Genomic DNA, 19,223 nt, shown 5'->3' with positions numbered 1-19,223 from the left:
CTCTGCAGAGGAAGGTTATTCCGTTTGGGCTCATATTTACCAAAAAACACTTCTCTACAGCAATAAGATCACATTCACCAACTATTTACAGCACATCAAGCTCGCCTAAAGCTTTTGTTCCCACAGCGCAACTACCTTTTTCCATTTCTCTATGCCTGCTCTTCTTCCCACAAATACAAATGCGTGATTATTTTTATATGGATTGAAAGCCTCCTGGCTTAGGGTCTGGCTTATTGATTACATAAATTAAGAAGGAGAGAAGAAATCAATGGAGGATGCACTGAGTATGGGCAGATCAAATAAGGTGTTAAATTCAACAAGAACACTATTCTAAAATTATTCTATTGTGTGTGTGTGTGTGTGTGTTTCCATGTGGGAAACAGAGTGTGAGAAACAGAGAGTACAGAAATATCACACTGTCGTGCACAATCTAAAAATGATGCCATTCGGTTTTCATGCAGGGGGTGAAGTCACTGATCATACAATGAAGTCACTGATCATACAATGAAGTCACTGATCATACATATTGTCGGGTGCAACCCGTATATAATGCATTTTTAAACTGAGATTAACAATTGCGACATCCACTCTTGTACACACTTTTAAAATGTTTCAGTTAACACCTGAACAAAGAAATCCATTCTACATGAATTTCTAAACTGACATTTTCTGCCGAAATTAAAGTTATGACAGTGGAGAAGGATGAAAAAAATATTCACCGACTGTCATGGCAACGCGTAGAAATTCTTTTTTGAGTGATCAAACAATCTGATATTAGAGTGCATATCCACGTGATCCAGGCTGCACAGAAATATGAGACTCTGTGCAGCTTTTGGCTGTTGAACTGGGACACTTGCAGCTGCAGTCGGCATTAGGCCAGATATACAGGACTGTCTCAGAAAATTAGAATATTGTGATAAAGTTCTTTATTTTCTGTAATGCAATTAAAAAATATTAAATATTAAAAGAATAAAAGGCTTGCAATATTTCAGTTGATTTGTAATGAATCCAGAATGCATGACATTTTTGTTTTTTTAATTGCATTACAGAAAATAAAGAACTTTATCACAATATTCTAATTTTCTGAGACAGTCCTGTACATCGATACTTCTATTTCTACAAGAATGTCTGAGTGAGTTTCTATGAGCGCTTCTGCACGATGACTCCTCACCTGTGACATTGACGCCATCTGAGCGCTGACACCACACCACTCTTTTATTGTTGCTCCATCCTCCCATCAACCACTGGTAACTGTGGCATTTCCCCCCTGTAGCAATGGCAGAGAGGCACAGGCAATGCTCATTCGCAGTTTGTGTTTGGCATGCGGCCCTTTCGGCAGGCTTCCATGGAGGCTAACCACCACTTCTCCTGCTACCCAACTACTTCCTATTATCAGGTAATACATTATGTTTGTAGGAAAAAGAAGAGTGTGCCATTTTCTTTTGAAGCACAGTGCTGCAAGCCAGATAGATCTTTGGAGGAAATGAGATGGTGGAAAATGGTCAAAGATGTATATGAAAGAAACCTCTTATTTTCTAGAAGGAAGGATCTCATTGTCCTAGTGAGTGAAAGGGGAACATTGAGTTGAAGAGAGGAACAGTCAAAGAAAAAGTATTGTCACACATGTCATGTGGAATTACTTATAGGAGAAACTTTCACTTCTGAATTAATACAATGAGATATTTAGCCAAACAGAGGTGTGGTATTATTAGGACTGCCAAGTGCCTGAACATTACCATTATACTTGTTAATCTTTCAAGGGAAAAGTGAGGGTTAATTAATGAGGAAAAAGAGAACTGGCAAGAGGTTAAATACTTGGGGTCTGATGCATTTTAGGAAAGTAGGTGCAGCAAGTAAAAAATCACAATATTACGTAATGACACAACGGCAGGTGGGAAGATAAATTAGAATAAGATGAAAACAATAAACACAACACACAGGCACAATCAAAGAGTCAAGGAAAAATGGTTGTTAAAGGCAGTAGAGATTAAAAAACAATAAATATGGTATTCCACTTAAAGATTTGGTCGGACAGTAATCGGATGACTCCATCTTTCATCAAATTTGTATATCTGGTGTAGCAGCTATGTTGGAATACAACCACATAAAATTATAGTCAATTCAGCATATTTTTGGTTTTTACCCTGCTTCAATGATTATTTTGCAATGACATTCACTGGCATGCAGGGCTGATCATTTATAGAGCACTTGTTACATCTTTAAGCCTTTTACCTGCTTGCAGAGATGCTTATAGTTAGTAAAACCCAAAGGAGCCTTTCTGTGGCTCTTATGAGTAGATCTACGGCAAATGTAATGTTTATTAGGAGTTAGTTTCCACTTCATTGATTCATCTTGAGGATCAGAGGCTTTCAGTCTTTAATATCCAAGGTTTATCCACTAATTGAGTGTCCATTTATCAAGAGAATAAAGCTTAACTTAACACCAATTAAACCTTAATCTGACTCTGTGGCTGGAGTGACGTAGAACTGTACTCTGGGCGTGTCCAGTACACCCTGACATCACAGCTGGCCGTAGTAACGGGTGTAAAAACCGTGAAGCATTCAACTCAAAGAAATCAGAGAAAAAATATGTATCATTATTATCTGATACATTTGTAGTTATACTTAGGTAAAGCAAACTAACATGTTCGCAAACATATTGTTATTTACCTTCCAAGCACACATAGAGCAGCATTCGCATTCATTCAAGGTTTCTGACCAGAATTCGATCTCCTTGAGCTGTTTTTGGACTCCACCAGCCCTAAAGGGACATCTTTGACACTTTAGCTGATAAATGCTCCACTATGTTCAGCAGCTAGTTATTAGCTTTGCATATGGTGGATTTATCAGAGCCTATTCACTGAAAGAATACCAACACAATGAGATAAAAGATGCTACAGGGGGAAAGCAGCAGTGGGAGATAATTCAGTGCAGGGGACTACTTCTGCATCAAGTGGTCATGTGATCCTTGATAACAATAATTATTGTATTTTCTTTAATGAAGGCTATCAAATCAGGCGATTTTAGGACAACGCGCATCAATAAAACAAGGTTTTCCATAATCTGTCCATATTTTTCCAGTACCTTTACAAGGCTGTGTCTCAAACACTTGATGTGGGCAGCTGCCCTGGTTCTGCATGACCTGAATGATCACAGCTTGAGAGCGAGCTTGGCGACCGGTGGTCTCAAAACTTCGCCCCTCCACGCAGGTCAGCTGGCAGGAGCTCCAAGATGACCACACAGTCAAATGGCAGTCTCCTGAGGGCAAAAAGAGACAGAAAAGCATCAGTGATAGGAACAATGAAATCGATAGAAGAGTCAGATTGTCCTTTCTGATACTTGAGGGTGGTCTGTGTTCAGCTTGCCAACACTATTTCCGGGAATAATCTTATCTCCTCTAAAAAAGATCGGAAACAACTTCAGCACACAGTTAATTTACCAAATGCGCAAAAACAAATTACTCAGACAGCCCAGTGGGTATTCAGAAGTAATAGACACCCCAGAGTTATAAATGATACAACACAAACCATAACTCTGAGCACAACTGTAAAGGCAACCCCCCAGACTGCAACTTGTCTCTTAGGAGACGTTTGATTTGGGAAATGATTTTAGTGGATAAAAGCTGGTTGATGTGATCTGTGAGTCTACGTACACCACTTCAACACTTGTTTCCTTGAAGGTCAAGCAATAATATCCCATGCAATCCTTATAGAGTCAGCTTGTTGTGATAATATCACCCGCTGTTACAGCCTCTCAGCCAGAAGAACCCTCTGATTCCCTGCCCCGAACACCCATTAGTGACAGTATGTGGATTGATGCATATTATCTTTCATCTTTATATGGATCGACTTCATCAGTCATGCTGCTACGCCTGTGGAAACATGCTGTGGCTAAAGCTGCAGGTCACAGAAAACAGCAACACACACCCACACACCCACACATACTGTACATCACATACATGGTGACAACCCCTCCCCTGGCCCCCGCACTGCGCCTGCCACCGTACCACGAACCGACACATGGACGCAAATAACACACATCTGCTCCGGCCATCGAACACTTCTGATCCTGAGCCAAGGCTCACAGCAAAGGCGAGTTGAGTGATGAATCAAGGCGAGGATCAGAGGAGCGCAAGAGACGGATGAGCGGAAGCAAGCACTGCAAAAGGGTCTTGTTGTAGAAAAAAAGCTCACAAGAGTCTCGCTTGGCTGGAGCCATGACAAACGAGATCAGAGTTGTCTTTTTATCGGATTATAATGACTGTTTCTCTTTTTTTTTAAAGAAAAAGAAATCTGATATATTCCGGGTACTTGTGTAGCTGGCTTGCCCGCCAACTAATTGTGCCGAAGGACAATAAAGCTTCATTATAGCTTTTCAGCGTGGATAGCCAGACGGTGACAAGTGAAGCAGGTCATTGCTGTCTGGCCCGCATATCTCTTGCGACTTCCACAAGGTGGTCTAAAAATGGATAAAAGAGGATCTGATGGCTTCTTCTTGCTGAGGGGATTTTCACAATAATAAGATGAATCAGACATAATTAAAATCCATGGCAATGTTTCATGCCATAGGTCTCTAATTACCTTGTAAACAGCATCAATTAAAAGTACAGTGTGACAGTTGATTGGTTCACGAAATGTCTATATTCTATATTTTAAGTGGAAGAACACAAGCCTGCATTTGGCATCACGCTTCTCATTTCTTTGAACAATGGAGGAGACTAAACCAACAGGAATACAAAGTTACAGTAATTCAACTTTTCTTTTTTTACTTACATCTTTTCACTCTCTAGTTAACACCACTGTTAAGCTACAGCACACAGGACAAGTGGCGGCAGTCCATTGCCAGCACCGGTGCATTTGTGTGGTGCATCACCCGCAGTGACTGCTCAGGGCTTTACTGATTTGCATGGCCATTCATTCCAGTTATATGTGTAATGTCTGTGTATTAAGCCCCTGATTGACTTTGTATTATTGACCAGGACAGTGAAGCTTAAAATATGCTATTTAGTGGTCTAATTTGTCTCAGATCCAAATGCAATGATGCAGTTCCTATTTAGTCGCAAAAGGGAACACTTTTCTTTTGGGAGATGATGGAGCCAATTGTTTCCCTTTGGAGGTCTATCTCGGAAATCAAGTTCTCAAATGACTTCATAAATAATTTCAGAATTTTAGTAGCAGGCACATACAGATCCTCGTTTTCCTACATAATGATGTTCTGCCCTCACTTTGTAAGATCAACGTTTTAAATGTATTCATCATTGTGATGCAAAATTAGGAATTAGGGTAAATAAGAATAAACCAAATTATGTTTTGTCATCTAAAATTGTTTTTACCTCCTGCTTTTGCAAAAGCAATGAATAAACTATGAATGATTATCAAGGATGTTCTGATTTAAAACTTGTTACATGTTGTTGTTGCATTATTAATCTTACTATCAATGTAATTGCATGAAATCTAAAATGTATTGTTATTATTATTTGAATATAGTCAAATGTAGCAATATTTCTACAACTTCAAATTTCTGATGTAATTTTGGGTTCATCATGACAACAATATGTTGGCCTGCCTCACCTGCTCAATAATGAATCATCTTGCTTTTTTAATGCAAACTGGAATCTGCCAATGCACTGTCCTCTCCACGAAGTGGTTGACATTTCCAGCTGCTAAATAATAATTGCAAAATCAATAAAAGTCATAGATTAACTAATGACCCTGTTACCTCTACGTTATCTGGTTGAACATGTCCAATAACAAATTACAAGAAAAAACACACAATGTCCACATCAATATAAGAAAGTTCACATTTGTAGTTAATAGAGTATAAGAGCATCATGGCTGCAAAAGTCAATACTGAGCAACTAAACGAGAGACAGATTTTACGCTACATCATGTCACAACTTAGAAATACATAAATAGTGGAAAATCATCCTCTGCTAACGAAAACAACAAACAGCTCTGGAATTCTGCATGCAGAGAGCTTGTGTGACAATGCAAAAGCAATGATTTTGTAACACTTCATATACTGAACATTATACAATCAGTGCGGCTTTACCTGGACAGGGGACAAAGCAGGGCTGCTGCATTTCCTGTTGGATCTGCTGCCGCAGTTTGTCTCCACAAAGCTCTGCGTCCATTGGCTGCGGAGGAGACTCGGGCCAGTTGCCCTTGTGGGCGACACATGACAGGCTCCTCCTCCGAAGCCCCTCGCCACACTCTGCACCCTGCATGAACGCACAGTCAAATATGACCTTTTTATTGTTTTGATCAGGTGACCAACATTAATTAGGCAAGAGGAAGTTCTCCACGACCATCTATTTTAATTATGAACCGTTTGTGAAAGAACGGCGACAAACTGGATGACAACGAATTAAACTAGTTGGTCGTTGCTCCTCTGTAAGTTTAGAATGAAGAATTACTGGTTCACATCGGACACTCGAGATTTACTATTTAACTTAATAGAGCTGTTTTTTTTCAATTTCAGTAAAAATATCACACGTGTTTTGTCTTCAACCCTTGGGACATACAGTAGATTTCTCAGGGTTTTAATGCTCGCCTGCATAACATCATTTAACTTTATAAGGGGCCCTGTGGAATTTTCTTGGAAACCCAAAACCTTTCTTCAATGTAAAATATTAATCACCAAGATGAATCGTGTGTATTTTTTAAGTCTAACAAACATATTTAATCCATTTCAATAACTCAATAATAAACGTGCATCATTTACATCCATGTTTACTGGCTCGGGTAATTAACCCTCCTGTTGCCTTCGGGTCAATATGACCCGATTCAATGTTTAACCCTCCTGTTACCTTTATATTTACTGACATATTTTACCTGTGGGGTCAATTTGACCCCAGCAATTAAAACCTCCAGAAAATTATTAGAATTAATATTGTTTTCCAAGTTTAAGTGTGAGGTACTTTATGTTTGTTTGTTGACAACCGAAAGAACACCGACATTAAACATTGAATCGGGTCAAATTGACCCGAAGGCATCAGGAGGGTTTTAAGCATGCACGGTGCAGCTCATACCTCCACAGTGCATGGAGACCAGTCACTAAGCAGCCATGTATAGCAAGGCCTTATGGGACATGGCTTGGTCTGGGTGAGCTGCTGGGGACAGGGCCGGCCCTCCTCATGAGCCTCCTGCAGGATCCTCCGGCTGCGCACAGACTGACCTGCAGAGCATCAAAGCAAACAGTGTTAGGAACCATAGATCAGAGGACGGCCAGCTGTATGCACAGCGCTTCAATGTTCAAACTGAATACTCTTTTTGCCTTTGGATGAATCCAAAACAAAGAGCCATTCTCATAACATGACAAACTCTGTGAGGGAACAAAAACACCGTGGAAGTCATTGAGTCAGTGCGAGAAAAATACATATCCTCACACAAACATACAGTAAGGACCCATGAAATAACGAGTGGCAGAAATAAATGCCGATTATTTATTTAGGAATAAAATTAATATATATTCTTTTGAAATATTTGCCTCATGACAAAAAGGAATAAATGGCATTAATATGGGCAAGTGTTTTGCTCAAGAGAGCCATTCATAAGAGGGGGAAGGGGCCGTTTGTTAAATGGCACTGGTTAAAAGGAGTGGCTACAGAGTGGGTTATGCTCAGGGTCCTTTGAGGCCCAGTGAAGGCATGGCCTCCATCAGCCATCCAGTTAAGACAGAAGCTGTGTGTGCGTGGCTTACGCCAGGGGAGGTGCTGAGCTCCGTGGGCCCCGGGCAGACACAGCAAAAGGACAGTCAGCTCTGCCATCTCAAAAAATCAAACCAAAACATTAGCAATCCCACGAGATCCTGACAGAACAAGATCCTTTTGTCGTCTGACACGGATACGACGCACATCCCTCATTAAGGCTGATAGATGTGTTTCACATTGTGTGAGGGCAAACAGAGAGAGAGAGGCAGAAACAGAGTCAGAATCAGAATTGTATTTATTGCCAAGTAGGTTTTCACCTACCTGGAATTTGTTCTGGTGTATGGGTGCATACAGTGAACATAAAACATAAAAACATACAAACACAGTCACAGCAACAGTGGCATAGCAGAGACAGACAGACAGAGAGTCCTGAGTTTAAATCCCCAGTTGAAAGCCCGTGTAAGTGCACGCTTATTGGAATGAAGGGTTGATTGTGAGAGACAGATAGTCGACAACAGATTAAAATGAATACTGTCTTTGAGTGTCTCTAATTGAGATGAGAACACATGATTGGCTTTGGGAGGCCTGAAAACAATGTATGCATCAAGGTTATATCATTAACTTCTGTATATTGCATGAAAGTGATGACGAGCATGCCACATGTTTGTTATTACGAAGTGCATTTTTTAAACCATATTGAGAAAGGGTGTATATTTTATTTAGGAACCCTGAATCATTTATGACATCAAGAAAGGTGAGGTTTATAAAATTAATTCACGTCAACCTGCTGTTTTAAAATCTAACCGATATATATATATATATAGATATACAGATATATATATATATATATGTATATACATATATATATATACATATATGTATTAATATATATATATACATATATATATATAGATACATATATGTATTAATATATGTATATATACTGTACATGATTACACATTCTTAAATATTGTAATGCATTTAAATATATTCATGCATAGTTTAATGTCTTTGCGAATGCCAAATAAGAATGAATAATGAGGCGCCGCACATGTGGTCGACTCTGTGTCTGTTCATGAGGTCGGTGCTCCCATTGGCTTGGAGTTAAGTTTGTTTACCTTGGTTACCGCAGGTGTGCGAACATTCAGCCCACTGCGACCATTCAGAGAGGATGCAGTTGACAGGACAGTTAACCACGCAGTTCTCTGACAGCCTCCACTTGTTGATCAGACCAAACTGTAGAAAAACAAGAGCCCAGCTGTGAGATGTCCACTAAGAAGAAAGAGGGAGTTATTTGGGAGTTTTTCCTGGTCCGATGTGAGGTTTTGGGGCAGGGATGTCTATGTGTACAGATTGTAAAGCACTCTGAGACAAATTTGTAATTTGTGAAATTGGGCTATTCAAATAAACTGAATTGAATTGAATTGAATATTTCCATATTTTAAAGTTCATTTTAGGACAGTGGAGGTGTAGCAATTAAACAAATTCACCATTTACTTTGCTTCCAAATTCTATTGAGCTACATTCTTTGAATTTCTTTGAGAGGGAATCACATTGTTATTGTACAATATACTTGACACAGAGGCAACAACATCACAGCCTTCATAAGCTATGGTTTTTGAGATACCAGAAGTGAACTGCAGATTGTGCAACAAGACTAATCCCACCAGTGAGAAATGTTGCAGTGATGAAGTAGCAGTATTGAATGTACAGTAACAAGACCATCGTCTATCTTTACACAATTAAGTCAAGGGAATTGAGTTGAATTTGAATTTAAGTTGCATTGGGCTTAGTGATACATAAAGGCGGTAAACCCTTTTCACTCCATTGCTTAAGATTTCCAAATATACTGCAAAAGGAGAAAATAATAAACATTAGAGTTATATCACCCTGTCCATAGTGAACAAACTTCATCTGTATGAGTGTTAAATTATGATGAACTGTGGGATGTCATTATGAATGGAAAACAGAGTCCACAGTGATTACCTGCTTGCATTTCAGCAACTCCACTAGCTTGCCGTCGCTGCGAATACAGTCTACGAGACGAAAACGTGAACCCTGACCACAGATGGCATTTTCGCTCAGCTGGCATGTACTCCAGTCTGCAACACACGCACGCACACACAGCAACATATCTGGACATTAGTCTCACTGCCAGACCCGCCTGTCAATTCCAACAACAGTGTGCTAAACTAATACTCCTTTATTTTGGGAATCTTTACCCGTGTCTCACACAGGTACACCTGGACAAGGACACACACCTTATTTTACGTTCATTCAGTTCAATATATTTGCATTGGGATTGAAAGGCCTTCTGCCATTCACTGGGCGCTGCCATGTCACCACTCATCCACATGTAGCTCAGGCTGGATGTGCAGATGGTCCTTACCTGAGACTCGGTGCTGGTAGGAGAAGCAGGTGCTGTTGAGAATACAGGGCTCCGACTGGACCAGCTGTGGACAGGCTGAGCTTTCCGAGGCTGGGAGGCGGAGGATGTGTCTGCTCCTGTTCCGAGCTGTTCCTCCGTGACATTGCTGCACAACAATGACAGCATCACCCAAAATGTCAACTTGTCAAGAGCACAGGTTTATTCTCAGACATGAGCGAGATGGGATGAAGCTGGTAGTCATTAGGGTTCCTTCAGGCGGCAAAGAAAGCTGAAAACTGAAAGCTGTCTCCTGCCTTTATATTAATTGACTAACACATTATGATTACATTGTAATCGTGCTTTGAGTCATCATACAGGCAGAACACATTTGGAATTAGTGTATTAATTTGGGTGAAAATATTGTGACTTTTTGGAACACTAATTTTAGTTTTACTTTTATAGATAAATACATTTAATATTGTATAGGTAAATAGAGTTACTCTTTAGAGCAAATCATTCATAGCGATAGCCTGTGTTAGATTAAATCCATATCTAAACAATTACCTTTTGAGCAGGGAACTTGTATTTTGAAATTAAGGAATGGCTCTGGGTTTGTCACCATTAGTCATTATTAGTATAAAACAAAATCAGCAAAGGAAATCATTTTGTCGACATGCAATATTAGGGATGGCAGTTAACACAATAGCTAATTATGGTACAAAGCATGCATCAACTCTTTATTTGAGATTATAATTTCACACATTTAATGAAAGAAAAGAAAAATCGGTTGATTGTAAGATCATTCTTTACTTTAGTGCTATCAAAACAACCTGGCTTCTTAAACTTTGTGTCTTTTTTGAGAAAAAAAATATCTGATGTATTTTTTCTAAAGATCTAATTAAAATATGACCTGCGGTTGTAGCTCAATCGAAATCCATTTATTGTTGTTGAGATGATATGTGAATGATATAAAAGTAATATGATTTTCACCTAAATGCTTGTGTTAGCCCTTTTGAACATGGAACTGATGAGCAGGTTGATTCTTTAATTAAATCAGCAATGATTTTAAAGTGCCACTGAATAACCGTTATGTGTAAGAGTAATTCCTACATAGATTAAATAATACCTTTTATACTTTTAAAGCCATGGAGAGATGATATATTGTTGGAAGGAGAAGACTGGAGCTTTTCTGGAGCTAGCAAACCTACATTCCATCTATTTAAATTAATTTTTTTATCTTATAATGTGATCAAGGAAAACCGTTGCAAATTCTAAATTATGCTTCTCATTTCCACCCCGTCTACCCACACTTTGAGCATTACTGTAAGGAAAGGTCAAATGGTAATTACAAGCCACCCAAAATCTGTGTAGTAAGATATTTCTGCTTGATCCAACTTGAATACATGCGATTATGTCCATATTGCCAACTAAACCTCATCATCCTAAACTTTTTCTCATAATAATGTTTTATATTAAATGTAAAATGATTCTCTGGCCACTGTGTCAGTAACCTGGTGTAATTGGCCAAAAACCTGGAACTGTTGTTTTCACTTCAATGTCATGGTGTCGTGAGTCATGGTGGGCTTCGAATGGTAAACAAAGCAATACAGCTTTTTACATTTTTTATAATTTACTCATCAATATTGTTTCCTACATAGCGACCCATTTCTGAAAATACAAAGAAACTTGATTATTTTCTATTAATATGACACATTATCTAACTGTGATGTATTATCTCATAATTATGAATAATTAAGACTAAGTATCCTAAAATAATCTACTGAAGATGCAGGTTTTTTTTATGTATAGTGGTTTCTGTTTGAATCGCTCTTTTTCATTCTTTAAGATATCAATACTTTGGTATTAAAAGACTGAGCTTTGACAGTAAAGGTAATGCACATCTGTATAATGGTCCTTTTATAGTCCTCAACTGGGAACTTGTAAAGAACTAGGACACTTGTGGGACTGGAATTTAACTTGATATGACTAATACACTGCCACTGCTTCCTTCGGTGCGCTACAAATGCTAGATTTCGTAAGCTGAAGGTCTAAGTGTTCCTGCAAAGTAGTTAAACCGGCAGAAACCTGAATTTACTGCAGTAAATAATTCTATGCAGTGCAGTTGAAGGCAGATGAAGACGAGTGTGATAATAATTGAGAGATCAATCATGGAGACTTTTACCAAAATAACGGTGGAAGCATGCAAGTCACTAAATGGGAATATAAAGCTGTGAACGGTGAAGCAGAGGATGTGTGAACATGGGGGTGTGAAGAGGAAACGCCAGCGACGAGGGAAAAAGACAGATTCTACTGATGAAGGTCTATGCGTGGAGCTGCATTTGTCCCTCTGCTCCTGATGCATCACACCATGCACCTCCATCACTGTCACCTCCTAATGAGAGACCTCGGTGTCAGGCTCATGAATCACCCGCAGCCATGTGCCCCTAATGCCTCTCGACCCACTGTCACACCCATGCTCAGGCATTTGTGTGCTACATACATGAGGTCCTGCCTTTGTTCGATGACGCATTGGGATGAGGTTCTTTCTGAAAAATGTGTGTCCAATAAAACCTACTAAGTTCACAAAGTCAATAAACTATGTTTCGTTGTTTTGTGACCAAAACTAAACCCAAAATAACCTGATCAATAAACTGATCGATCAGACACATCTGATCGATCAGTGGACCCACCAGTATGCTTGTTTGCAGTCTAACTCTCTCCTTATGAACTAATCTATTTCACTTGGAACAACTAAAGCAAACCTGGAGGGGACAATACAACTTGTTTTTACTGCAGGCAGCTAAAGTGTGAAAAAGGTGTTCATCCTGGAGTTGACGATTTCACATTAAGCTAAAATCATCCCTAAGATGTGCTCACTGTTTACAAACCAGTATTTTAGCATGATCTATATCTCTCCATATCTTCCAAAACAAGTCGTGGTAATTGCAGAATATGTGTTCCTGCCTTAAATGTCTATTCCTTCAGTTTGAAATACACGACGCAATCCTGAAGCCACTGAAATGCAGGTTCTCAATCGGATGACAGTTCTCTAAAATCATCTCTATGAAAATCATGACGAAAAAACACAGTCAGGTGGCCAGGTCGGGGAATTATGTGTCAAAAGCAGAATTTCAATGAAACTTAGAGAGTCGATGAAGTGCAACGTGTATCCTATGAGCATCCAAACAAAAGTAAAAACAAAGAACTGACAGGCAGTGTTTGTGCTCCACTCTAAAAGCTGCTCTTGGTTTATTGTTGATACTATGGTAGGCTATTACTGTTTCAGAGGGTATTGGCGCTAAACACATTCCACCTTAATTGTATTTGTATTGACACACTTAAAGCCTAACTCAAACAAGGCTATATTGAAGGAACATCATTGGCCATCATGCCATTGTGAATGTACAGTATGGAGACAATAGGGAACCATCACCGTGTTATTAACCAGGGTGCTTTCCTTCATTCTGGTGCCACCACTGGACCCCACAACACCGATGATCCCATCACAATCACACACTACACAACACCCTCATTCCAGCTGAGTACAGGAATGGCCCAGGGCTATACAACTATCTCCGATTACGACGGACTAGCATATTTCACGCTAAGCCTCCCTGTTTTCACTTACACCATTTGCAAAGAAAGTATTTCCTTCCAGCACATCAGGAACTAGGAAGTATATATTCAGGAAGTCCATCTTTCATTGGTGTGACGTCAAAACAAATGAGTCTGAGGCTTGTCTGGGAGGACAATGGAGACAGCTCAGTATCAGGAAGGACGGGGCTTTTTGTATGAAAAGTACTTCTGTCCAACCTGATAGAGGGGTCCTCCTTTGTTGCTCTCCTGAAGGTTTCTCCCATTTTTCTCCCCATAAAAGGTCTTTTTTGAGGGAGTTGTGAGGTCCTGGATACAGAAGATGTCGTATGTCTACAGATTGTAACGCTCACTAAGGCAAATTTGTAATTTGTGATTTTAAGTGATACAAAATGAATTGAATTGAAATTTAAATAAATCAAATTAAATGTATGGGCAAAACATGAATGTATAAATGCACGGAGGCTTTTCACGAGACAGTTCACGGCATTTGTGCAAGCCATAAAACATAAAATACTTTCAGGTGAATATTTGCAATTGTTTAGAGCTCTACTGGCTACATAAACGGCTATGTTTACGGCAGCATAACATCTAATTGAAAATAATGCTTGAAATAAAAATAATGATATTGTTGCAACTACACTAATTCACCAAACCACACTGGATCATTGTGAATGAGCCCTGCTACTTCAGAAGTTAGTCATGTGGATGAATGAGCAAACATATAAATACAAATACCACCATCTCAAACACACTCTATTGTGCTACACGTGTAACATGTTTTAAGAGTGATTTAACTCTAGAAACAACTCAACCCTACCAGTTTATATGGCTGTTAGTTTAACAACAGTGTTGGCATTATTTGAGCAATACATATGAAGAGTGCTGCCTAAACTAGCTGATTGAAAGATTAATAGAGACAAAATGTCAGTGGAGAAATCTCAATCCAAGTAAATTATCTCTCCATCTCTTTTTCCCCATCCTGTTCTTTCTCTGACAACGTTCCAGCCCACTGAACTGTTATGTTTGACAGGAAATGGCTACATGGCCAGAAGACCAGCAGCCTGTGGCTGGAACACGGGGGAACCTATGTTACGTAGTTTAGGACTGAGGGCACAGAACATGGAGGCACATTAGCAGATTTAATAACATCTTCAGTATCTACCATTGTATTGAAAAATGTGATTTTAAACCACACAAGATTATCAAGCAGCTGGTTGGATGGATAACTTTAACGCTTAATACGAATGATCACAACACTTCCCTGAACATGACTTTGATGGCGCGGCTGTGTCCAGTCGCCGTCGCGGCAGCTCCGCGGAGATTGTGCGCTCTTTTAGTTTTTGTGTTTATTTTTAATATTTTCTTTGCCACAAACACATCGGCACTAACAACATACGACCGCAGCACACTTTTGGACATAAACTTTTGCGCAAAACAAGGGTTTTTGTCCACTTTTTCCATCGATCCAGCGTGGCCGGCAGAGATCGTACGAGCGAACCGCAACAACAACAGTGGAGCCGCTACTACGGGGAGACGACGAAAACATCGAGGGAAAAAGAGGCGAATTCGGAACAGACTGAGAGTTCAAGCCCACCGTCCACCTTTGCCCAGCATCCTTCTTGCTAACGTCCAGTCTCTGGAAAATAAGATGGATGATTTTAGGGCAAGGATCAGATTCCAACGGGACATGCGGGATTGTAACATCTTTTGTCTGACGGAAACTTGGCTGACGCTGGTGCCGGATCGAGTCATATGCCCAACCGAGTCCTTCTCTGTTTTCCGTGCAGACAGAACGGAAGAGTCTGGTAAATCTAAGGGTGGAGGGGTTTGCTTCATGACAAACAACATGTGGTGTGACCCCAAGAACATTAAGACTCTTTCTCGTTCCTGCTCGCGAACCTGGAACATCTGACGATCTCATGCCGTCCATTCTACCTTCCCGGGAGTTCAGCTCGGTCATCACCACAGCCGCTCACATTCCACCACAAGCGGACACCGACGTAGCACTATCGGACCTACATGATGTGTTATGTCGGCATCAGAACAAGTATCCCGACGCGCTGTGGTGGTGGCTGGGGACTTTAACAAGGCAAACCTAAAAAGTCATGCCGAACTTTCACCAGCACATTACGTGTGCTACCAGAGGGGAAAGAACGTTGGACCACTGCTATACGCCATTCAAGAGAGGCTACAAGGCTGTCTCTCTCCCTCCGTTAGGAAATCAGACCATGCCGCCATTTTTCTGCTTCCGGAGTATAAACAAAGGATCGCGGAAGCGGTAGTGACGAGGAACGTAATGCGGTGGTCTGACCAATCAGAGGCTGAGCTACAGGACGCTCTGAGTATCGTCGACTGGGACATGATCCAATCCAGTTCCAGTGACGCCAGCGAGTTTATGGAAGTAGCAATGAGCCTCATAGCAACGCTTAACGGACACCATCGTCCCCACGGTAAAAGTTAGGGACTTTCCTAACCAAAAGCCGTGGGTTGATAGATCCATCCGTGAAGCTGTGAACGCCTGCATTGCTGCCTATAACTCCGGTCTTGTATCCGCAACATGGACGAGTACAAGGCAGCGGTCTATGGACTGAGGAGGGGTGAAGGACGCCAAAGGAGGTACCGAGACAGAGTGGAATCACAGATGGAGCAGCGCGACACCAGGCGCCTATGGCAGGGGCTACGGACTATCACAAACTACCAGAGCAGACCCCGCGCAATGGGGAGTGCCGACGCATCCCTAGCGGACGACCTGAACTCATTTTATGCACGGTTTGAGGCTAGCAACAACAGCGCTAGCTCGCCGGCTAACAACAACACCGTTAGCGTAGCCGAGGTGAGTTCTACCGCTGGGGATGAACACACACTCTGTGACCGAGCACAGTGTGAGGAGGGCTCTGTTGAGGGTGAACACCAGGAAAGCTGCAGGTCCAGATGGCATATCTGGGCGAGTACTGAAGACCTGTGCTAACCAGCTAGCTCCAGTGTTCACCACAATATTCAACCTCTCCTGGCTGAGTCCGTGGTCCCCGCCTGCTTCAAGAGATCCACTATTGTCCCTGTGCCCAAGAATGCTTCTCCAGCATGTATGAATGACTACCGACCGGTGGCCCTCACCTCGGTGGTCATGAAATGCTTTGAGAGGCTGATAAAGGACTACATCTGCGCCTTCCTCCTTCCTCCATGGACCCGCTGCAGTTTGCTTATCGCCCAAACAGATCCACGGATGATGCTGTCTCCCAGGTACTGCACACCACACTCTCTCATCTGGACAGCCAGAGGGGGCTATGTGAGACTGCTGTTCATTGATTATAGTTCAGCTTTCAACACCATAGTCCCTCCAGACTGGCCGGCAAGCTGATTGAGCTGGGACTGAACACCCCTGTGTGCTTGGATCCTGGACTTCCTGACCGCCAGGGCACAGGTGGACGGGGTGGGCAGACACACCTCAAATCCCTCACCCTGAACACAGGATCCCCCAGGGTTGCGTCCTCAGCCCCTACTGTACTCCCTGTACACACATGACTGTGTGGCCAGGTTCAGCTCCAACACCATCATCAAGTTTGCGGATGACACAGTGGTGGTGGGCCTGATCTCCGACAACGACGAGAAGGCCTACCTGGAGGAAGTTGCTGATCTGTCACTCTGGTGCCAGGACAACAGCCTCATCATGAATGTCACCAAAACTAAGGAGCTGATTGTGGACTTTAGGAGGGTACAACAACAGAGGACGTACTCACCACTGGGGATTAACGGGACTACTGTGGAGAGGGTGAGCGGGTATAAATACCTGGGAGTCCACATCACCGAGGATCTGACATGGTCAACAAACACAGACACTCTGGTGAGAAAGGCAAGGCAGCGCCTCTACCACCTCAGGCAGCTGTGGAAATTTAAAGTTTCCCAGAGGATCCTTCAGTCCTTCTACTCTGGAGCTGTAGAGAGCGTCCTGACAGGAAGCATCACAGCCTGGTTTGGCAACTGCTCCGCTCAGGACAGGAAGGCTCTGCAGAGAGTAGTGCGTTCGGCTGAGCGCACTATTGGAACTACACTCCCACCCTGCAGGACTTGTACACCAGGAGGTGCAGAACCAGAGCCGGCAGGATCATGAAGGATCCTCACCACCCCAACAACAGACTGTTTCAGCTGCTGCGGTCAGGCAGGCGCCTCCGTAGTCACGCTGCAAGAACAGAGAGACTGAGACGGAGTTTCTTTCCTCAGGCCATCAGGATTGTGAACTCCGACCTCACCAGGACCCCCACATAGACCCACACAACTGCCCCTCTTAGGCACACACACACACACACACACACACACACACTTTTGGGGGAACCTGCCCGTCCTGCCGGGACGTTGCAGCTGGTTACACGATGGACGTGTCGTGTGCCTAGCAGCCTTTCCGTGGAGGACGTAGATGACATCTACCTATTCGGAACTATGATTACAGGATTTCTGCTGTTTGGATTTGGCGTTGCCCTGGGTTATCGGAAAATTAAGGAAACGGTGACAGCCGTTAAAAGCCCCCTAAGGCTGCCCGACGAAATTGGATCGATTTGAAAATGGGAGGAAAGTGGTGGAATAGCAGGTGCGCAAATTGGATGTAGCTGCTGGCAGACCAAACAATCCCAATCTTATCTGCTTTCGCTCCTCAACCAGAACGGTGCCTTGGCCAAGGTCACATGGAACAACAACTCCCCTGAAGATCGCTGAAGTGAGAACCTCTCATTCCTTCCCCCTATCCACAGACACCTGTGGTTGTTTTCTCCCAGGACCTTTCAAGGCTATCTCCATGGCAACGACCATCTTGCGGACTGAGAACTCTGTCTGTTGTGGCCTGGGGGAGGACGACATACCAGAACACGCACACACGAACTTTCAATAATACTGATTGCATTCACTACCCTCACCCCATCCCACGCCGCCTGCTTTTCACCCCAGTGGGACCGGACGGGCTGTGGCTGGCGCTATGTTGGCGCCGGACCGCTGGCTGCTTGTCGGTGCTGGTTACCTTCTGCCCCAATGGATGGGCTTAGATCACCCAGTTGTTGGATTACCTCCTCCCCTTCCTACTCGTTGCAAGTCATGTCTAAAATGTATGTGCTTATGTGCTAAGGTGTTTTTTCCTGCTCCACACTGTACCCTCTCGGGCATAGTCGGGGTTGGTGTTTTCTCGCCTTCTTCCCTCATGTTATGCTGTAATCTTTCATCCACCCTTTCTTGTAATTTCGATGCTTTTGTACCTGTACTCTGGCAAACGACAAATAAATATATCAATCAATCAACTTACTGTAAATATTGTGTTGTTTTTTATTTGTAAATAGTGTGTACTTGTTGCCCTTGCACATTCCTGCTGAGCATTGCCACTTTCATTTCACTGCACACCCTGTGTGTGTATGTGACAAATAAAACATCTTGAATCTTGAATCTTGAATTAGGATATGATGTTTTTAAAATGTATTTTAATCGTACTGCTCCTGTTTATCATTTTAATAGATAGGTCTATACATTTTCTAAATAATGGAGTCAAGCACATAAGGGGTTAACTCCAAGCCAATGGGAGCACCGACCTCATGAACAGACACAGAGTCGACCACATGTGCAGCGCCTCATT

The 19,223-nt window shown here is 42.0% G+C and overlaps 1 protein-coding gene across 3 annotated transcripts in view; it reads right to left on the bottom strand.

The window, feature by feature from the left end:
* Positions 1–19,223, bottom strand: part of thsd7ba (thrombospondin, type I, domain containing 7Ba) — a 123,570-nt gene that overhangs the window by 4,920 nt on the left and 99,427 nt on the right. For all 3 annotated transcript variants that reach the window (XM_056434718.1, XM_056434712.1, XM_056434705.1), the window contains 7 exons: positions 10,040–10,184; positions 9,637–9,752; positions 8,769–8,886; positions 7,030–7,175; positions 6,051–6,219; positions 3,084–3,257; positions 1,172–1,267 (listed from right to left, as the gene is read on the bottom strand). In XM_056434718.1, the coding sequence (XP_056290693.1) occupies positions 1,172–1,267; positions 3,084–3,257; positions 6,051–6,219; positions 7,030–7,175; positions 8,769–8,886; positions 9,637–9,752; positions 10,040–10,184 (964 nt within the window). The remainder of the gene's footprint in view (positions 1–1,171; positions 1,268–3,083; positions 3,258–6,050; positions 6,220–7,029; positions 7,176–8,768; positions 8,887–9,636; positions 9,753–10,039; positions 10,185–19,223) is intronic.

Source organism: Pseudoliparis swirei, chromosome 2, assembly GCF_029220125.1.
Source record: "Pseudoliparis swirei isolate HS2019 ecotype Mariana Trench chromosome 2, NWPU_hadal_v1, whole genome shotgun sequence".
Taxonomy (NCBI): domain Eukaryota; kingdom Metazoa; phylum Chordata; class Actinopteri; order Perciformes; family Liparidae; genus Pseudoliparis; species Pseudoliparis swirei.
This window is presented reverse-complemented; position numbering and strand designations above follow the sequence as displayed.